Genomic DNA, 23,586 nt, shown 5'->3' on the forward strand with positions numbered 1-23,586 from the left:
AAATAAATGGCTACGATGTAACGACACGACGCTTCAATACGATTTGAACGATATCATCGAAGCGGTATAGATGTGTAGGAAAATTATAATAATGTGTAAAAAAATTGAATATAGTATTAAAAATAAAAACATTAAATACTGCATGTATTTATAATATCACATCTTTATAATGCTGAAGTCTTATATAAACGTATATTTTTTTTGACTCGGGAATTTTTTTACACGGAATTCGACAAAGTGTTTTTGTTGGGATTATGATAAAATATATCAATACTTGTATGTTTTATATGTTTTGTAGTATTAACATATTATTTAGTTCATTGTACAGCGTTTAAATGCATTATTATTGCAAACTTCGAAGTAATGGCAAATTTGTTTGCAATTAAAAATTTATAGTACAAGAAAACATATCTATAGTTATATTGAAGACTATTAACAAAAGGAAATCTTGTGGATGCTTTCACATTGTCCGATCGATAATTTGTAAAAATATAATAGACCAACAGGATCTTCCTCAATGTTTAATTGAATCATTGGTTGAACTAAAGAGTCGTTCGTCATTTATTGACTTAAACACCAAAGTAAATTAAGAACAATGATCTTTACCTAAATATCCAATGTACCAATGGACCTACCTAGAGAGCCTATAAATTGATAAATTGATTATAATAAGTATGTCATAACAAATAAAAAAAAGATTGACTTATTTTACTCTTTATGGTTGGTTCTAATTGTATTACATTTTTTTTGGTATTTATTCAATCAGTCACCTATGGGTCATAATAAATTCAATGCAATTTTAGAGTTTCACAATCGTCTGTTTCTCGATGTGTAAAAGATACTAATACTTGGTAGATGCTCTTGATATACCTGAAATTATTAACACTTAGGTGAAATGTCAGCAAATATTCAAGAATTACATTTACGTTAGCAACGAGTAATACAAACACTTTGTCATAAATATAAAATATTATTGATGGGCAGAAATCTTAATCCTTAGATTACCTATTACTATTTTTATTTATCTACTTTAAACTTTTAGAGTTCAATATAAAGCTTGTTATTTGTAAGTGATAACTGATAAATAATAACTTAAATATTTAACAAATTTTATAGAACAACTGGATTTTCTGGCCCATGGGGTAATTGGCTGTATAGATTGTACATAATATGTGACAATTGTACCACCCACAACAAATTTTAACTGAAACATTTTTATGAGTATATTTCAGTTTTGTGAAACAATTTATTTATTAAAAAAAACTAATTATATCCAGAGGTGTTCCCATTATTTTTTTTGAGAGTTAACTAAATCATCAAATATCAAAATATAAACATTTAATATAATAAAAATAGTTTTGTTATGGGTTATAACTTAGAGGAGTCAAGCCAGTAAAGAGCTTGCAAATAATATGAAAAAAATTTTAAATCAGATTTTTTATATAATATCCTTTTTAATCTTTATATTATACATTTATACCGCGTCAATCTTTACAAATATTAAAAAGTAAAGAGTATGACTCTTTCAGTCATAAATAATTTACGTTAATATGGGACAATTCCCTAATCGATTTGTATCATATGTGTATGATAATATCGATAGCTTCGTATACTCGTCAGCTACACGGCGTATTACACAGAGTTAGGTAAGTATTAAAAAATACGGTGTCCAGTTCTTATAACTGAAAAAAGGTTATTTTAATTGAAATCCGGCGATAAATATTACACTTGGCTACCTGACAGTCGATTTTGTGAGCCACAGTTATTGAAAATAATGCCCAACGATATTGGAAGAACTGAGGAAACACACATACCACTTTCATAGCTCTATGACCGAAACTTGATTTTTTATGAATATTTGAACATGAGTACCCGACATAGCTGACCCGACACGGCGTTGCCCGTGTATTACTTTCTTTTTTTTTGCATTTTCGTATGTCGTGTATTAGTTTTTAATTTAATTGTATGGATAGTGCCAATATCACGTCAAATTCTCAATTTAATTTTGTGTGTGTGGGTGTGTTAAAGATTCATTGAAAACATACATTTATAGGCCGTGAATATTATTATATTTTTTTTATTATTATTATTAGCACCTCCTTATAATATACTACATTGCGTCGCCTGGCGTGAAAAACCTCCTATGTAAAAAAACCATATTTTTCAGGAGAAACGTTTTAGTAGTTTAAAAAATAAGTATTGAATATGAAAATTTCAAAAAATAGTTATATTGTGTAAAATATGTTTAGAAATGAAATCGGACTCTTATTATTATTTCATTGTTTTATCCAAAAGGGATATTAAGCATATTGTTAAGATTTTTACACATAGGAGGTTTTGATGATAATTCTTTATTCTGAAACTCCACATAGGAGGTTTGTTGTTGACACATAGGAGGTTAATATTTGTGTATATTTTTTTTCTTTACACATGAGAGATTTCATGTCTATATTATTTCTACTACCTATACAAAGTATAAACTAGGTACTGCTAAAATTGTAAAAAAATAATGAACCTTTTAATTAATCTAATTACATAGATCTATAATATTATAATATTATCAGTTAGGTTAACTAATAGTTTAAAATTGTGCTTTATAATACCTAAAAAGAAACATACCTACCTCAATATGCATCAATAACTAATAGCATTCTATAAATTATAGAAATATTAGACCAAATTTGACCCTTGCTAAATGTTCTGTAATTTCTAATAAAGATACAGGAAACTAACAATATAGTTATGAATAATAATTTAATACATGGTTATTTAATAGATTTTATAATTAATTACAATTTTTAATTATAAATAGTAATAATAAGAATAAAAATAACAAACTTTTTCTGTTTCTTGAAAAACCATATTAGGTATAAAATAAAATAAAAAATAACAGTTAATAACACTACATAATTTTTGGTTAAAAACTTAAAACTTATAATAATAATGCACAAAGGTATTTAATATGTTTAAATATTTTATCAGTCGTTTCTATTAATATAAACGTTAACAATTTTATACTATAAAATTAATAATAAGAATAAGTAGGTATAACAAACTTTTTTCTGTGTTTCTGTTTCTTAAAAATCACATAACAAAATTAAAATAAAAAGTTAAAAGGAACATACATTTTAAAATCACTTGTGTTATATATTATTAGTCTTTTAAAGTAAGTATAGTAAATTATTTGGTTTTTCTGCCAAATTCTGTATATTTCAAATTGTCATAGAATAAGTGGTGATCTTTCTCTATGACCTTAAACATAAATTTTTAATGGTTAATGTGCATCGATAAAACTTATAATCTAATAATGTTTTCTAGTTAAATTGTAGCTACTAAAATGAGCATTAATAATAAATTATGTAGATAAATATTGTATTGTAATACCTGTTTAAGAGATTGCAAATCATCATATTTTGCCTTCGTTATTGGCAATTGAGCTGTGTACAAACAAGGTACATCTGACAATTGTTTTATTTGAACATTTTCTTGAATTGTAGTGGCAGCTGTTTTTGATCTAGTACTTTTTGTATTGGCAGTTACTTGATTTTTAGTTGTTATTGGTAGATTGTCCCAGTCATCATTAATGTTGGTTTTATATTGAATATTTTGAGATAATGGACTATATTTTAATTGACACAAATCTGTAACTACCTTATCTCCAGTTTTTTTACCTGGACGTAATGAAGTTATGTCACACATTGCATCATAATTTTTAAAAAAGCTGTAGTCTAACACTTTAACATTATACGGTTGATTGGGTCTAGCCATTCTCATTCTGGTGATGTAATCTGATGGAGAGTAGAGCGGAGGCTTAAAATAATGTTCCAAAGTTGAATGAACGCTATCTACCTCCATCATCGTGTGACCTTTACACAAAAATAATTGCTCAATATCAACATTTTTTTCTTTTGACACCAATCTTAAAGCACTGGCTAAGCTTTTATTTCGGTTTTGATAGTTACAACCGTCAGATATAAGAGTAACTCGTTCTGCATCTTGATTTAAATTCATTATAAAATCCACAATACATGATATGAATTCATTTGCAGTTACTCCTCCATTGGCTTCATGCCACACATATAATGTAACTGACTTATCACCCAGGTTGTATATTGTAAAATTATGGACTTGAAGCTTTTGCTTGTAAAACATTGATGATGCTAGTGTATTGGGGCACAATAAAACGCTTTCCAAGTCCATAGTTACAACAATGTTTTTATCAGATGCCTCAACCTTTTTTTTATTTTTCTCTGTTCTGGCATTATCTTTTCTTTGTATATGATTTTGGTAAGTAATTTCGTCAACTGCATCAATTTTTGTTTTATGTCCGGTACAAATATCACACTGGTCCTTTCTTGGTTTGTGTATGTATATATTTTCATTTTTTAATACTCTGCGAAAAAGTGTATCTCGAGGTACTTCTTTTGACAACTCTTCTTTGACCCATCTAGAAAATTCTTTAAACATTTCAGATACAGATAAAAATGTGGACTCAACATAAATTCTGTTTGAAGATTTTCTGCAATAGTGACTCGGTACCTTAGGTAACATATTTAACCATGTTACAACTAATTCTGTATCTTGAATTTTTTTATTTTTTCTGGGAGATATTTTCTTAGTAGAAGCAGATTCACACGTCAAAATACTATTATGATTGTCCATTATAGTTTCAGAACTCTTAGAAGTTGTCTCAATATCATGTTTGGTCCATCTTTTAAATGTATCTTCACCAATGCACAGTGTGTTCAAGAAAAATGTACGACATACCTTGTATTTCTGACCATCTCTTAAAGATAAATAAATATCTCGTGCATAATTTTTCTTTGCTGTGGTATCGGCTGCATACTAGTTGCGTCCCGAAAATATCTACGAAAAAAGGTCTAATCCGAATTGCGGCCCGAGTTTATTTTGGGTACAGACGAGTTGCGGCCCGGGTTTTTTAATTCTAAATTCAACATCTTACTTTATACAAAATACATAGCTAAATAAGTAAATTATACATCAATTATTTCAAATAGATATTTAATAAATTTTTTTATCCATATTACTCATTTAATGAATTATATATATTTGTCATTTTTAAACTAAATAAATTTAATTAACATGCATTTTTGTTTGCATATTTTTGTATACCTATTTGAATGAAAATCAATGCATAAATGCATGCATATTATACCATAATAAAATTTAATTACATACATATAATTAATTTAATTTTAAATTCCGGGACGCAATTCATATGTAACTCAAAAAAACTCGGGCCGCAATTCGTATGCATCCCAAAAAAACTCGGGCCGCAATTCGGAAGAAATTTTTACCGCGGGACGCAACTAGTAGCCACCCGTGGTATCTTTATTAATTTTAGTTGATTTCCTTCTACGAACTACAGTTCTAGTTACAACTAAACCATTTATGTAAGCTTTTTTTTCTTTCCAAGATCCAAGCTTCCAAAATTTTCTAAAAATTATTTTTCGATCTACTTCGGTGAACATTCCACAAAAAAAACCTTTGGATCCTAATTTATTTTTTTTGTGATTATGAGCACAACAATCTTTCAAAAATCTTCCAGGCTTTGGACAAGACTGTGTGCATTTACCATTCTTAACTTTTGAACCCATATATGGGTCTCCTGCAACTCTTTTTATTGAAGCCTTTTCCTTATTTGTTCTACCAATTTTTATAGAATTTTCAGACATACATTCACTAAGAACATCACAGTCCACATCACTATTAATTTCATTTATTGGATCATCTACATTACCATTTATTTCAGTGTCATCATCAATATTGTCATAAGTATTAATATTATCAGTAATAATAAAATCATAATTATCAAAATTGTTAAAATTATTTATGGTGGTTATTGGCATAGGATTATCATAATATACATTCAGGTCAACTTCCTTTCCATTTTCATCAACAGCCCAGTGCTCATGATCATGCTCATTAATGCTATTAACCGATTCTAAAAGCTTTAAATCGTCCTCACATATTTCCTTTATGGTTGTAACTTTATCAATGTCAGGGACAACCATTTCAACCAGTTTTCTTGCACGATTCATTTTCTAAAATGAAGATGTATAGGAAAATTAGAAATTTAAATTTATATAGAATGCAATTAAAAAATAAATAGAATATTATGATAAGACCAAATTAGCCAATAGGTATTTATATAATCAGGTTTCAATATTTTGAGTATTATAAAATTGTATTATAACAATAAGCTTAATTTCGAGGGGTAATATACCTTGGGGGTAATCAGTGTACAAGGTGATGGTAACCATGGGTAATCATAGGTATAATCATTGAAATCAGTAATCTGGTGTACAAAACTTCTGTCAGGTATTTACCCCTCGCTTAATTTAAAATTTAATTACACTTACGTTATTGTTGAAGATTCCGATTTCCTGCCATCAAAAATTCAAAATTCAAAATAATAATATGAATTATGAAAAGACAAAAGTGATAATAAAGATTATTTTCCCTCCTATTCAACACCAGCTGATATAGCTCCGATGTGCGAAATTCGTACAAATCAACAGTGTGACAAACCTCCGCTATATGCACATGGGAGCTATATCAGATAACAATTTCAATACAGCTAACATAGGAGGTTCATTGTTTTGAAGAATAAAAATGTTTTGATAACACCAATAAGTTTGAAATATTTATCACTAGATAGCGTATTTTTTTCTGAATTCAGAAATGTAAAAATGTCATTTTGCGATTTTTTTTACATAGGAGGTTTTTCACGCCAGGCGACGTAATATTTGATTGTTTTTCCACTTGTGGCAAAAATGACTAAATGTTAATGTATCAACACATAAATCAGGTTGTTAAGTAACCATTTATAAACCAAAATTATAAACGTAAAATTCCATCGTAAATCACAAAATCCCAATTGAGCAACCCTTTAAAATGCGAATTTTGAAAAATCCTTTCTTAGTGCGCCGCTACATTGCTTAAGGAAACTGTACAAAAATTGAGGTCTCTACACCCAGCGGTTTGGACTGGGCGTTGATGAGTGAATCGTGACAGACGCCACACGGCGTTGCCCGTGTATTAGTTTCCCTTTTAGCATTTTCATAGGCCGTGTGTTAGTGTTTAATTTAATTGTATTGATGGTACTAATATCACGTGGAATTCACAATTTAATTGTTTGTGTGTGTGTGTGTGTGTGTGTGTGTGTGTGTGTGTGTGTGTGTGTGTGTTAATTGTTATAGCACTATTAGATTCATTGATAACATTTATTTATAGGATGTGAATATTGTTATTTTTTTTTATTATTATTATTATAGCACCTCCTTATAAACTACATTGGTTGTTCTTCCGTTTGGGGTAAGAATGACTAAGCTTGTAGAGGAGCTAACTTTGGAGCATGACACATAAAATTGCCCATGTGTAAAGCAGTCATCACTTAAGTCAATCCCTGCTATCTTCAACGACTGCCCTTGCGACTTATTTATTGTCATAGCAAAAGATACCTTGATAGGAAACTGCAGTCTTTTCAATTCGAATGGATAGTTTGATGATAAAAGTGGTATACGTGGTATAAACGTTGATTCTCCTTGAGCACAACCTGTAATTATTGTTGCCTCAATTACATTGTTTTGGAGTGCTTTCACGCACAGTCGGGTACCATTGCAGAGTTTGGGTGGGTGGAGATTTCGCAACAGCATAATTGGAGCTCCTACTTTAAGAACTAACTTATGTGCTGGAAAGCCAGGGGGATTAAGTGCGTTGAGGAACTCCACAGGATAGTGAACTGCTTCATCTGTCTTCAGTACCATGTCTATAGACTTATACTCCATTTCTGTTCCATTTAAATGATTCAAGAAGAATTTCATTAATCACAGCTGCCCTGTCATTTTTAGGGGTCAAAATAGCGCGCTCACATAACCAATCCATCGATTTGTTTTTTATATCGGTAATATCAGGATAAATTTGAACTATAAGTTCTTGTAGTATTGTCACTACTAAACCTAAATCCTTAGTGATAACCAACTTCCCAGCTAACTCGGGAAAATCTCCATTTCCTATTTTGAGTAGAAGTTCAGAGAATTTTCCAGCTGTGACATCACCTCCCAGGTGGACCCTCATATTCTTTTTGAGAGAAAGTTGTTCTATTAACGGCCATAAATAAGAAGCTTTTATGCAAGCCTTAACTTCATCTGCTCGACTTCCTCTTGGTATAACTGGTAGAGTTTGCTTAAAGTCTCCAGTTAAAACAGTGGTTCTTAACCTTTTTCGAATGATGGAACACTTAACACTTTATGAGGTTTTCGCGGAACACAGCCGTAAAATAAAACAATAATTATATTAATTTTTTAATTGTTTAATATATTAAACAATAAATGTATAGCATAAAACAGTTTGCAAATATTTTAGTAAAACGTCTTACTTATATTATTGTGTTTTGTATTAAAAGACAAAATTTTAAGAGAATGAAAATAGAAATACTAAATAAAATTTTTTTCACTGATTTTAAAATTTTGCCGGAACACTTATATTAAGTCCACGGAACACCTGTGTTCCGTGGAACACCAATTAAGAACCACTGAGTTAAAAGAACAGTTGCTCCTCCCATCACTTAATTTTTATTTCTTATATCTTTAAGAGATCTATCAAATGCCTCAAAACCTCTTTTATGCGCCATAGTGCTTTCATCCCAAACAATAAACTTACAATTGCGAAGCACTTTGGCTATATTACTTTGTTTTGGTATATTATACATTGGCGTTTCTATGTTAATGAGATCGAGAGGAAGTTTGAATGCTGAGTGGGCCGTCCTCCCCCCTCCAAAAGCGTAGCAGCAATTCCAGAAGATGCAACAGCCAAAGCAATACTACGATTGCTCCTTACTTTTGTCAAAAGCAAGTTTATAAGAAAAGTTTTTCCCGTTCCTGCATGAGCATTTAAGAAAAAAAAATTTCCAGTATCAGATTTAATGCTGTGCATTATCCGACTATAGACATTGTATTACTCGTTCGTCAGTAAGGCCTCGTTGTTGACTACTACCTTTGTTAAGGTATTCAGGTTGTAGTTTATTTCTCTCTGATAGACTATGTTTTCAAAGTTATTTTCTGTCCTTGTTGGCTGAGGTAGCCCATAATTTGATATACTCTGACCTCCTACAGCAAGCACTGCATCTTCAATTTGTATCAAACATTTGTTGTGAGCCTCATCTTTTTGGTCAGCATCCATTTGTCGGATAATATCCTCTGAAAGATTGTTTTTATGTGTATCCCAAAGAGTTAAGGGATCCGATAGTTAACAAAATACTAACATTACTGTAAATAGTTCGCGCAGCTTAGAAGGAGAATCATTCAAAGAAGCTTCATTTAACGTATTGTTCCAGTGATTATCATCTTCAAGCAAACCTAACACATTACAGGCAGATTTTAATGTATTATGGAGGATACCATTAACAGTCTTTAGGTCTGAAAATGATGTTGGTCCTCTAATTTCATGAAGAAGCATACGAAGATAGTAGCATTCAGTATTGTGTGGATGGATAGTATACACTCTTTCTAATCGTCCTTGGTTACGGTCGTCCAGCCATCTACATTCCTTTCCTGCTTCCTTCTTTGAAACTTATTATTCTTAAATACAAAGGAAGAAGGCACTTCCGAATAAAGGAGGGTTTTCGCGAAAACTTCAGTTTTGCATGACTCAAAAAATGCTAAAAGCGTGGTCTTAGTAGGATTATTGAGCTTCTCTGCCAAGTTATTAGGGGTGAAGTATACTCGCTGACCATTCTCAAGGTGGACGGCTAGATGAAAAACCGTAGGATATCGTTCATGAATGGAAAATGATAATATTCTCCATACTGCTTCGGCATTGCTGATATACCTACCACTTTCGTACATTGTAATCTCATCCTTCTGGTTTTCTATCGTAAACGCTGCTTGGTCACTGTCCTTGTTTATATACTTACAGATGTACTTAATACACTTAACAGAATGACACATATCTATATTGATGTGACAATTGAAAGTACGTGATAAGACTGGATTGTAAGGCATAACCCAATGGTTGTCTAAATCAAGTCCCTTAATTCTTACAGTGAAACCACCGTCATTTGTAGACCTCATCTTGTACTCTGGGTATCCATCGTCTCCTGTCTGTGTTTCTCGGCAAAGTTTTCTATGGTATCTTTTACTGCATGTATTTTATTTCATGGAAGGAGCATTAGGGTTTAAGCTGCCGCAGGGACCATGAATCATGTTACTTTTGACGATGTCATATAAAAGAGGATCTTGCTCGGGGTCTGGTATTTCGGCACTGATGACATTATCAATTATTTTTGATGAAATCCGATTCTGTAGCCACAGTAAGATGTGAACGTGAAGCAATCCTCGCGTTTGCCACTCCACAGAATACATATAGCACCGTACGTCACTAAATAATTTTCCTTTAGTCAAGAGTGCCATTAATTTCTTTACTTTAATATGAAGTACTCTCGCTATAATGTAATGACGATCGTGCGGCTTTTGTCCAGAAAACAGTGCATCTATGATGTCTTTCCAAGTAGGGTTACATGTAAATGTGATCAATAGATTAAGGCGACCATGTACGCGAACATATGTCATGGCATCTTGAGTTCGTTCATGCATATACCTAGGTCCGCCCATAAATGATGAAGGAAGTACTACCATTTGACCTAGATCAGTTGCATTAACATCATTTCTCCCCACAGCATCTTTGAGATGAATATAGTTCTCAGCTCTTAGCTGTTTCTGATGATTCCTAATAAAATTAACCTTTCAGTTTCAATTTTTGCGTATATATTGATCAAAAATTGACTGATGAGGGAGCGGAAGTATACAATATGGTTAACTTCATCTTGCCTAATCATAATTCGGTAAGCATAAAAGGATGCCGCAGAAACTTTTTTTTCAAGAGGCAATTTCGTAGTGGGATTACACAATGGTATGTCAATAGAGTATCCGTCCTCGCCATGGCAAAACATAAGTGGATACTGCAGAGCGTCGTATGCTCGATGAATTTCACTGATACGTTGTAGTTTATTATCGTGACTTTGAAGTACGATGCAATTACAATAATTCATACATATTGAGCTGAGAAAAAAATATATATATATATATTTTTTTACCTTTTTTTTTGGTTTTCCTTTCCTGAAACACCTGTTAAGTAAAATTATATTAAATTAATTCATACTTTAAAAAAACTAATTTAATAATAATACCAGAAGATCCATTATTAGGTTGATTCATAGTAGATTAATAATTGTATACACTAAACCGCACATAAATGAAATAAAATATCTATTCCACGATGCTGGATTGATCGCCAAAACAAAAATGATACACTAATAATGCTATGTCCTATGTAACACAAGTAGTATGGAAGAAAATAAGAATAAAAAATACTAACATAACTTATAATTATTCGGCCACGTCATGTAAAACAGCCCGTATCGTGCATTCGTGTCGACGTGTCATTTAATTTACGAATTGTGCGTGCTGATAACAATTTTAGGCTTCAGCCTAAGTTGATAACTTGGTATATGAATGCCCAGAACGCCAGAAATAAAAAAATTTAAAAAATCTTACCATTTACCTAGGGCTGGTTTTATCAATTAGAGATAAAGTATGAAAATATGAATTAACTATTTTATTGGATAACGTTATCCAAGTCCACAGTCATATTATAAAAACACTATATAGATAACCGACTTAGAAAATAGAAATACTTTTGAAGCTGATGCAATGACCGTAATTTTCTAATCTAAGAGGTGAATGCTTATATCTTAAATCATATGATATTCATATACTTACCTATAATATATAATCTAAATTCTAAGGGTTCCGTCAAATTTTACGAAGAAACTTTTTTTTTCAAGAGGCAATTTCGTAGTGGGATTACACAATGGTAAGTCAATGAAGTATCCGTCCTCGCCATGGCAAAACATAAGTGGATACTGCAGAGCGTCGTATGCTCGACGAATTTCACTGATACGCTGTAGTTTATTATCGTGACTTTGAAGTACGATGTCTCTATTTTCAAATTGCTGACTTCCAATTATCAGAGCTATTTCATTTTGTGTTGGTGCGTTAAAGCGACCAACATGAGCATTATTTGGTTTTCTGTCTGCACGGATGACCACTTTAAATTCTTTACAGTTCTTTTGCACCGCATTAATCGTGGTCTTAAATTGTTTGACATAACTGTTTTTTTCATGTAGCATGCTTTGCAATTGTTTGATCAACCCAGGTTTGACGTCAGGAAAATTGGCGCACCTTGAGCGTACTTCCCTCTCGTCCTCAGCTACAAAATATATTTGTAAAAATTGGGCATTCTGATCAGGTTTATGCATGAGACTACCAAATGATACACCTGGCCTTGAACTTTAAAAGTAGGCATAAATCCTTCTGTTACAATTTTTTTATCCCCAAATGATGTCATTTGAAAACACCCATTGTATTTTCGTATAAGGTCCAAAAAATGATTATGATGGGGGTGTCTGTCCATAAGCAAGCTGTTGAGAGGTTCCGGCAAATGTTCAAAAGATGGAAGCTGCACTTTGCCATTATTGCAGCACATTCCGGCGGTTTCTTCTTTCCATTTTAGAGTATTGCAGTATTTGCATTTGTGGTCCATAGTTGTTATAAGAGCTATAGTTTTTCTGCCTCATAAGCCAGGTCAGGATTGTACGTCATTCCTGAGTTGACCATTATTTTCCATGGAAGTGTCAGTCTTTCAACTTTCCGGCGAGGATCAGTATGCTCATATCGAGACCTAGCAGCTCTGCCTACTTCAGGATTATCTAGCTGGTACCTGGCAACTACAGATCTGTTCACTAAAGGATTACGAAGTGCATATGTCTTTGCCGCGTTTTGAAGTTGGTTTTTTCTTATATCGCCAGTGTATCTGGCACGGTGTTTTCTACCCTTCTTCAGGGATAAAGAGAAAGGTGATTGCTGTAATGTGGAGTTTCTCTGAGGGATCAATATTTCTGACTCATTAGGCAAGTAGACATCAAAATGGCCCCTAGAGAGATTTTGCGTAAAACGCATCCTCAACACAGGGTAACCTTCAATACCAAAACGCTCATAGAGCTGATAATTGCGGTAAACTTAAAAAATGTAGTGGAACAATTGTCCAGCGGCCACCAATCCACATAAACAACCATAAGTATATAATTGAGACATGTCAGCAAAAACTCAGCGGAACTCATATAGTTGTCCCCATTGTTGTCGTGAGACATGATAGAAAACTCAGTCCAATTTTTTGTTACGTGGCTCACAATAAGCTTGCGTATTTCTTTGGCCATTTGCTCAGTTCCGTACATAATAATAACATAACATATTCCTGTAATGGGTAAAACGATGTGAGATACCATTTCCACATTCAGGTTTAAAAACTCGATGACAACGATGGCTGATCGGTCAATGGGGGGGGGGGGGGTGAGTAGGGCCGACGGAGAGTTAAGCAGCACATATTCACAATTTCGCGTTATCTTTGTACTTTGACCGTCTACCGCCCGTACATGTTGTGTGTTGCAATCGTGGGTCGCCGATAACTTCGACTATATTCTATATATAATTGATTGTTATTATAAAATTGTGAATTCCACGTACTATTAACTAATTCCACGTAACCTTTAAGGTTATAGACTCAAGGAATCATGGAAAATTCCAGAAATATATTGAATTTTACTAAGATTCTATTGGTAATAATACATATCTAAGGTTATAAATTCAAAGAACATTGGAGAATTCCAGAAACAAATGGATTTAATGATGATTTTTTTTTGGATATTATACATATTTAAGGTTATAAATTCAAGGAATCTTGGATTAATCCCGAAAAATATTGAAGTTTACGATGATTCTATTGATACTAAGACATATTTAAGGTTATAAAACAAGGAATCTTGGAAAATTTCAGAAAACAATGGAATTAATTGTGATTTTATAGGATATAATACATATTTCATGTTATAAATTCAAGGACTCTTGGAAAATTCCAGAAAAATATTGAATTTAACGAAGATTCTATTGGATATAATACATATTTAAAGTTATAAATTCAAGGAACCTTGAAAAATTCCAGAAAAAATAGATTTAATGGTGAAGTTTTTGGATGTAATACATATTTAAGGTTATAAACTCAAGGAATCATGGAAAATTCCAGAAATATATTGAATTTTACTAAGATTCTATTGGTAATAATACATATTTAAGGTTATAAATTCAAGGAACATTGGAAAATTCCAGAAAAAATAGATTTAATGGTGATTTTTTTGGATGAAATACATATTTAAGGTTATAAACTCGAGGAATCATGGAAAATTCCAGAAATATATTGAATTTTACTAAGATTCTATTGGTAATAATACATATTTAAGGTTATAAATTCAAGGAACATTGGAAAATTCCAGAAATAAATGGATTTAATGATGAAGTTTTTTTGGATATAATACATATTTAAGGTTATAAATTCAAGGAATCTTGGATTAATCCCGAAAATTATTGAATTTTACGATGATTCTATTGGTAATAAGACATATTTAAGGTTATAAAACAAGGAATCTTGGAAAATTCTAGAAAAAAATGGAAAAAATTGTGATTTTATAGGATATAATACATATTTAAGGTTATACATTCAAGGAACATTGGAAAATTCCAGAAAAAAATGGAAAAAATAGTGATTTTATAGGATATAATACATATTTAAGGTTATAAATTCAAGGAACCTTGGAAAATTTGAGAAAACAATGGAATTAATTGTGATTTTATAGGATATAATACATATTTAAGGTTATAAATTCAAGGAACCTTGGAAAATTCCAGAAAACAACGGAATTAATTGTGATTTTATAGGATATAATACATATTTCAGGTAATAAATTCATGGACTCTTGGAAAAATCCAGAAAAATATTGAATTTAACGAAGATTCTATAGGTAATAATACATATTTAAGATAATAAATTGAAGGAACATTGGAAAATTCCAGAAAAAAATGGAACAAATAGTGATTTTATAGGATATAATACATATTTAAGGTTATAAATTCAAGGAACCTTGGAAAATTCCAGAAAACAATGGGATTAATTGTGATTTTATAGGATATAATACATATTTCATGTTATTATTTCAAGGACTCTTGGAAAATTCCAGAAAAATATTGAATTTAACGAAGATTCTATTGGATATAATACATATTTAATGTTATAAATTCAAGGAACATTGGAAAATTCCTGAAAAAAATGGAAAAAATAGTGATTTTATAGGATATAATACATATTTAAGGTTATAAATTCAAGGAACCTTGGAAAATTTGAGAAAACAATGGAATTAATTGTGATATTTTAGGATATAATACATATTTCATGTTATAAATTCAAGGACTCTTGGAAAATTTCAGAAAAATATTGAATTTAACGAAGATTCTATAGGTGATAATACATATTTAAGGTAATAAATTGAAGGAACATTGGAAAATTCCAGAAAAAAATGGAAAAAATAGTGATTTTATAAGATATAATACATATTTAAGGTTTTAAATTCAAGGACTCTTGGAAAATTTCAGAAATATATTGAATTTTACGAAGATGCTATTGGTCATAATACATATTTAAGGTTATAAATTCAAGGAACATTGGAAAATTCCAGAAAACAATGGAATTAATTGTGATTTTTTTGGATGTAATACATATTTAAGGTTATAAACTCAAGGAATCATTTAAAATTCCAGAAATATATTGAATTTTGCTAAGATTCTATTGGTCATAATACATATTTAAGGTTATAAATTCAAGGAACATTGGAAAATTCCAGAAAAAAATGGAAAAAATTGTGATTTTATAGGATATAATACATATTAAGGTTATAAATTCAAGGAACCTTGGAAATTCCAGAAAACAATGGAATTAATTGTGATTTTATAGGATATAATACATATTTCAGGTTATAAATTCAAGGACTCTTGGAAAATTTCAGAAAAATATTGAATTTAACGAAGATTCTATAGGTGATAATACATATTTAAGGTAATAAATTGAAGGAACATTGGAAAATTTCAGAAAAAAATGGAACAAATAGTGATTTTATAGGATATAATACATATTTAAGGTTATAAATTAGAGGAACCTTGGAAAATTTGAGAAAACAATGGAATTAATTGTGATTTTATAGGATATAATACATATTTCATGTTATAAATTCAAGGACTCTTGGAAAATTAAAGAAAAATATTGAATTTAACGAAGATTCTATTGGATATAATACATATTTAAAGTTATAAATTCAAGGAACCTTGAAAAATTCCAGAAAAAATAGATTTAATGGTGATTTTTTTGGATGTAATACATATTTAAGGTTATAAACTCAAGGAATCATGGAAAATTCCAGAAATATATTGAATTTTACTAAGATTCTATTGGTAATAATACATATTTAAGGTTATAAATTCAAGGAACCTTTGAAAATTCCAGAAAACAATGGAATTAATTGTGATTTTTTTGGATGTAATACATATTTAAGGTTATAAATTCAAGGAACCTTGGAAAATTCCAGAAAAAAATGGAAAAAATAGTGATTTTATAGGATATAATACATATTTAAGGTTATAAATTCAAGGAACCTTGGAAAATTCCAGAAAACAATGGAATTAATTGTGATTTTATAGGATATAATACATATTTCAGGTTATAAATTCAAGGACTCTTGGAAAATTCCAGAAAAATATTGAATTTAACGAAGATTCTATTGGATATAATAAATATTTAAAGTTATAAATTCAAGGAACCTTGAAAAATTTCAGAAAAATATTGAATTTAACGAAGATTCTTTTGGATATAATACATATTCAAAGTTATAAATTCAAGGAACCTTGAAAAATTTCAGAAAAATATTGAATTTAACGAAGATTCTTTTGGATATAATACATATTCAAAGTTATAAATTCAAGGAACCTTGAAAAATTCCAGAAACAAATGGATTTAATGATGATTTTTTTTTGGATATTATACATATTTAAGGTTATAAATTCAAGGAATCTTGGAAAATTCCAGAAAAAAATGGAAAAAATTGTGATTTTATAGGATATAATACATATTTCAGGTTATAAATTCAAGGACTCTTGGAAAATTCCAGAAAAATATTGAATTTAACGAAGATTCTATTGGATATAATAAATATTTAAAGTTATAAATTCAAGGAACCTTGAAAAATTTCAGAAAAATATTGAATTTAACGAAGATTCTTTTGGATATAATACATATTCAAAGTTATAAATTCAAGGAACCTTGAAAAATTTCAGAAAAATATTGAATTTAACGAAGATTCTTTTGGATATAATACATATTCAAAGTTATAAATTCAAGCAACATTGGAAAATTCCAGAAAAAAATGGAAAAAATTGTGATTTTATAGGATATAATGCATATTTAAGGTTATAAATTCAAGGAACCTTGGAAAATTCCAGAAAACAATGGAATAAATTGAGATTTTATAGGATATAATACATATTTCAGGTTATAAATTCAAGGACTCTTGGAGAATTTCAGAAAAATATTGAATTTAACGAAGATTGTTTTGGATATAATACATATTTAAAGTTATAAATTCAAGGAACCTTGAAAAATTCCAGAAAAAATGGATATAATGGTGAAGTTTTTTAGATGTAATATACATATTAAGGTAAACTCAGGAATCATTTAAAATTCCAGAAATATATTGGAATTTACTAAGATTCTATGCCTTAATACATATTTAAGGTTATAAATTCAAGGAACATTGGAAAATTCCAGAAACCACGGATCATTGTGATTTTATAGGATATACATATTTAAGGTTATAAATTCAAGGAACCTTGGAAATTTGAGAAAACAATGGAATTAATTGTGATTTTAGAGGATTAATACATATTTAAGGTTATAAATTCAAGGAACCTTGGAAAATTCCAGAAAACAACGGAATTAATTGTGATTTTATAGGATCAATACATATTTCAGGTTATAAATTCAAGGACTCTTGGAAAATTCCAGAAAAATATTGAATTTTAAAAGATTCTATTGGATATAATAAATATTAAAGTTATAAATTCAAGGAACCTTGAAAAATTTCAGAAAAATATTGAATTTTACGAAGATTCTTTTGGATATAATACATATTCAAGTTATAAATTCAAGAACCTTGAAAAATTTCAGAAAAATATTGAATTAACGAAGATTCTTTTGGATATAATACATATCAAGTTATAAATTCAAGCAACATTGAAAATTCCAGAAAAAAATGGAAAAAATTGTGATTTTATAGGATATAAACATGCATATTTAGGTTATAAATTCAGGAACCTTGGAAAATTCCAGAAAACAATGGAATAAATGAGATTTTATAGGATATAATACATATTTCAGGTTATAAATTCAAGGACTCTTGGAGAATTTCAGAAAAATATTGAATTTAACGAAGATTGTTTTGGATATAATACATATTTAAAGTTATAAATTCAAGGAACCTTGAAAAATTCCAGAAAAAATAGATTTAATGGTGAAGTTTTTAGATGTAATACATATTTAAGGTTATAAACTCAAGGAATCATTTAAAATTCCAGAAATATATTGAATTTTACTAAGATTCTATTGGCCTTAATACATATTTAAGGTTATAAATTCAAGGAACATTGGAAAATTCCAGAAAACAACGGAATCAATTGTGATTTTATAGGATATAATACATATTTAAGGTTATAAATTCAAGGAACCTTGGAAAATTTGAGAAAACAATGGAATTAATTGTGATTTTATAGGATATAATACATATTTAAGGTTATAAATTCAAGGAACATTGGAAAATTCCAGAAAACAACGGAATTAATTGTGATTTTATAGGATATAATACATATTTCAGGTAATAAATTCATGGACTCTTGGAAAAATCCAGAAAAATATTGAATTTAACGAAGATTCTATAGGTAATAATACATATTAAAGATAATAAATTGAAGGAACATTGGAAAATTCCTGAAAAAAATGGAAAAAATTGTGATTTTATAGGATATAATGCATATTTAAGGTTATAAATTCAAGGAACCTTTGAAAATTCCAGAAAACAATGGAATTAATTGTGATTTTATAGGATATAATACATATTTCAGGTTATAAATTCAAGGACTCTTGGAAAATTCCAGAAACCATATTGAATTTAACGAAGATTCTATTGGATATAATACATATTTAATGTTATAAATTCCAACATTGGAAATTCCTGAAAAAAATGGAAAAAATAGTGATTTTATAGGATATACTACATATTTAAGGTTATAAATTCAAGGAACCTTGGAAAATTTGAGAAAACAATGGAATTAATTGTGATATTTTAGGATATAATACATATTTCATGTTATAAATTCATGGACTCTTGGAAAATTCCAGAAAAAAATGGAAAAAATAGTGATTTTATAAGATATAATACATATTTAAGGTTTTAAATTCAAGGACTCTTGGAAAATTTCAGAAATATATTGAATTTTACGAAGATGCTATTGGTCATAATACATATTTAAGGTTATAAATTCAAGGAACATTGGAAAATTCCAGAAAACAATGGAATTAATTGTAATTTTTTTGGATGTAATACATATTTAAGGTTATAAATTCAAGGAACCTTGGAAAATTCCAGAAAAAAATGGAAAAAATAGTGATTTTATAGGATATAATACATATTTAAGGTTATAAACTCAAGGAATCATTTAAAATTCCAGAAACATATTGAATTTTACTAAGATTCTATTGGCCTTAATACATATTTAAGGTTATAAATTCAAGGAACATTGGAAAATTCCAGAAAACAACGGAATCAATTGTGATTTTATAGGATATAATACATATTTAAGGTTATACATTCAAGGAACATTGGAAAATTCCAGAAAAAAATGGAAAAAATAGTGATTTTATAGGATATAATACGTATTTAAGGTTATAAATTCAAGGAACCTTGGAAAATTTGAGAAAACAATGGAATTAATTGTGATTTTATAGGATATAATACATATTTAAGGTTATAAATTCAAGGAACCTTGGAAAATTCCAGAAAACAACGGAATTAATTGTGATTTTATAGGATATAATACATATTTCAGGTAATAAATTCATGGACTCTTGGAAAAATCCAGAAAAATATTGAATTTAACGAAGATTCTATAGGTAACAATACATATTAAAGATAATAAATTGAAGGAACATTGGAAAATTCCAGAAAAAAATGGAACAAATAGTGATTTTATAGGATATTATACATATTTAAGGTTATAAATTCAATTAACCTTGGAAAATTCCAGAAAACAATGGGATTAATTGTGATTTTATAGGATATAATACATATTTCATGTTATTATTTCAAGGACTCTTGGAAAATTCCAGAAAAATATTGAATTTAACGAAGATTCTATTGGATATAATACATATTTAATGTTATAAATTCAAGGAACATTGGAAAATTCCTGAAAAAAATGGAAAAAATAGTGATTTTATAGGATATAATACATATTTAAGGTTATAAATTCAAGGAACCTTGGAAAATTTGAGAAAACAATGGAATTAATTGTGATATTTTAGGATATAATACATATTTCATGTTATAAATTCATGGACTCTTGGAAAATTCCAGAAAAATATTGAATTTAACGATGATGCTATTGGTAATATGACATATTTAGGGTTATAAAACAAGGAATCTTGGAAAATTCCAGAAAAAAATGGAAAAAATAGTGATTTTATAAGATATAATACATATTTAAGGTTTTAAATTCAAGGACTCTTGGAAAATTTCAGAAATATATTGAATTTTACGAAGATGCTATTGGTCATAATACATATTTAAGGTTATAAATTCCAGGAACATTGGAAAATTCCAGAAAAAAATGGAAAAAATTGTGATTTTATAGGATATAATACATATTTAAGGTTATAAAATCAAGGAACCTTGGAAAATTCCAGAAAACAACGGAATTAATTGTGATTTAATAGGATATAATACATATTTCAGGTTATAAATTCAAGGACTCTTTGAAAATTCCAGAAAAATATTGAATTTAACGAAGATTCTTTTGGATATAATACATATTTAAAGTTATAAATTCAAGGAACCTTGAAAAGTTCCAGAAAAATGGATATAATGGTGATTTTTTTGGATGTAATACATATTTAAAGTTATAAACTCAAGGAATCATTTAAAATTCCAGAAATATATTGAATTTTGCTAAGATTCTATTGGTCATAATACATATTTAAGGTTATAAATTCAAGGAACATTGGAAAATTCCAGAAAAAAATGGAAAAAATTGTGATTTTATAGGATATAATACATATTTAAGGTTATAAATTCAAGCAACATTGGAAAATTCCAGAAAAAAATGGAAAAAATTGTGATTTTATAGGATATAATGCATATTTAAGGTTATAAATTCAAGGAACCTTGGAAAATTCCAGAAAACAATGGAATAAATTGAGATTTTATAGGATATAATACATATTTCAGGTTATAAATTCAAGGACTCTTGGAGAATTTCAGAAAAATATTGAATTTAACGAAGATTGTTTTGGATATAATACATATTTAAAGTTATAAATTCAAGGAACCTTGAAAAATTCCAGAAAAAATGGATATAATGGTGATTTTTTTGGATGTAATACATATTTAAGGTTATAAACTCAAGGAATCATTTAAAATTCCAGAAATATATTGAATTTTGCTAAGATTCTATTGGTCATAATACATATTTAAGGTTATAAATTCAAGGAACATTGGAAAATTCCAGAAAAAAATGGAAAAAATTGTGATTTTATAGGATATAATACATATTTAAGGTTATAAACTCAAGGAACCTTGGAAAATTCCAGAAAACAATGGAATTAATTGTGATTTTATAGGATATAATACATATTTCAGGTTATAAATTCAAGGACTCTTGGAAAATTTCAGAAAAATATTGAATTTAACGAAGATTCTATAGGTGATAATACATATTTAAGGTAATAAATTGAAGGAACATTGGAAAATTTCAGAAAAAAATGGAACAAATAGTGATTTTATAGGATATAATACATATTTAAGGTTATAAATTAGAGGAACCTTGGAAAATTCCAGAAAAAAATGGAAAAAATTGTGATTTTATAGGATATAATACATATTTAAGGTTATAAATTCAAGGAACCTTGGAAAATTCCAGAAAACAATGGAATAAATTGAGATTTTATAGGATATAATACATATTTCAGGTTATAAATTCAAGGACTCTTGGAGAATTTCAGAAAAATATTGAATTTAACGAAGATTGTTTTGGATATAATACATATTTAAAGTTATAAATTCAAGGAACCTTGAAAAATTCCAGAAAAAATAGATTTAATGGTGAAGTTTTTAGATGTAATACATATTTAAGGTTATAAACTCAAGGAATCATTTAAAATTCCAGAAATATATTGAATTTTAACTAAGATTCTATTGGCCTTATACATTTAAGTTATAAATTCAAGGAACATTGGAAAATTCCAGAAAACAATGGATCAATTGTGATTTTATAGGATATAATACATATTTAGGTTATAAATTCAAGGAACATTGGAAAATTCCAGAAAAAATGGAAAAAATAGTGATTTAATAGGATATAATACATATTTAAGGTTATAAATTCAAGGAACCTTGGAAAATTCCAGAAAAAATGGAATTAATTGTGATTTTATAGATATAAACATATTTAAGGTTATAAATTCAAGGAACCTTGGAAAATTCCAGAAAAAATGAATTAATTGTGATTTTATAGGATATAATACATATTTCAGGTATAAATTCATCAGGACTCTTGGAAAAATCCAGAAAAATATTGAATTTAACGAAGATTCTATAGGTAATAATACATATTTAAAATAATAAATTGAAGGAACATTGGAAAATTCCAGAAAAAATGAACAAAATAGTGATTTTATAGGATATAATACATATTTAAGGTTATAAATTCAATAACCTTGGAAAATTCCAGAAAACAATGGAATTAATTGTGATTTTATAGGATATAATACATATTTCAGGTTATAATTCAAGGACTCTTGGAAAATTCCAGAAAAATATTGAATTAAACGAAGATTCTATTGGATATAATACATATTTAATGTTATAAATTCAAGGACCATTGGAAAATTCCTGAAAAAAATGGAAAAAATATGATTTTTATAGGATATAATACATATTTAAGGTTATAAATTCAAGGACCTTGGAAAGTTGAGAAAAAATGGAATTAATGGTGATATTTTAGGATATAATACATATTTCATGTTATAAATTCATGGACTCTTGGAAAATTCCAGAAAAATATTGAATTTAACGATGATGCTATTGGTAATAAGACATATTTAGGGTTATAAAACAAGGAATCTTGGAAAATTCCAGAAAAAAATGGAAAAAATAGTGATTTTATAAGATATAATACATATTTAAGGTTTTAAATTCAAGGACTCTTGGAAAATTTCAGAAATATATTGAATTTTACGAAGATGCTATTGGTCATAATACATATTTAAGGTTATAAATTCAAGGAACATTGGAAAATTCCAGAA

General features: G+C 28.7%; 1 protein-coding gene across 2 annotated transcripts in view; it reads right to left on the reverse strand.

Annotated features, from left to right (window-relative positions):
- The window catches only part of LOC114122519 (protein argonaute-2-like), a 34,902-nt gene extending 23,611 nt beyond the window's left edge, over positions 1–11,291 (reverse strand). Inside the window, exon 1 of one of the 2 annotated variants that reach the window (XM_050206606.1) lies at positions 11,210–11,291. In XM_050206606.1, the coding sequence (XP_050062563.1) occupies positions 11,210–11,237 (28 nt within the window). In that variant the 5' untranslated portion in view covers positions 11,238–11,291. The remainder of the gene's footprint in view (positions 1–11,209) is intronic. The other variant, XM_050206604.1, reaches the window with a different exon arrangement.
- Between the last annotated feature and the right edge of the window lie 12,295 nt (positions 11,292–23,586).

Source organism: Aphis gossypii, chromosome X, assembly GCF_020184175.1.
Source record: "Aphis gossypii isolate Hap1 chromosome X, ASM2018417v2, whole genome shotgun sequence".
In the NCBI taxonomy this organism is placed as follows: Eukaryota; Metazoa; Arthropoda; class Insecta; order Hemiptera; family Aphididae; genus Aphis; species Aphis gossypii.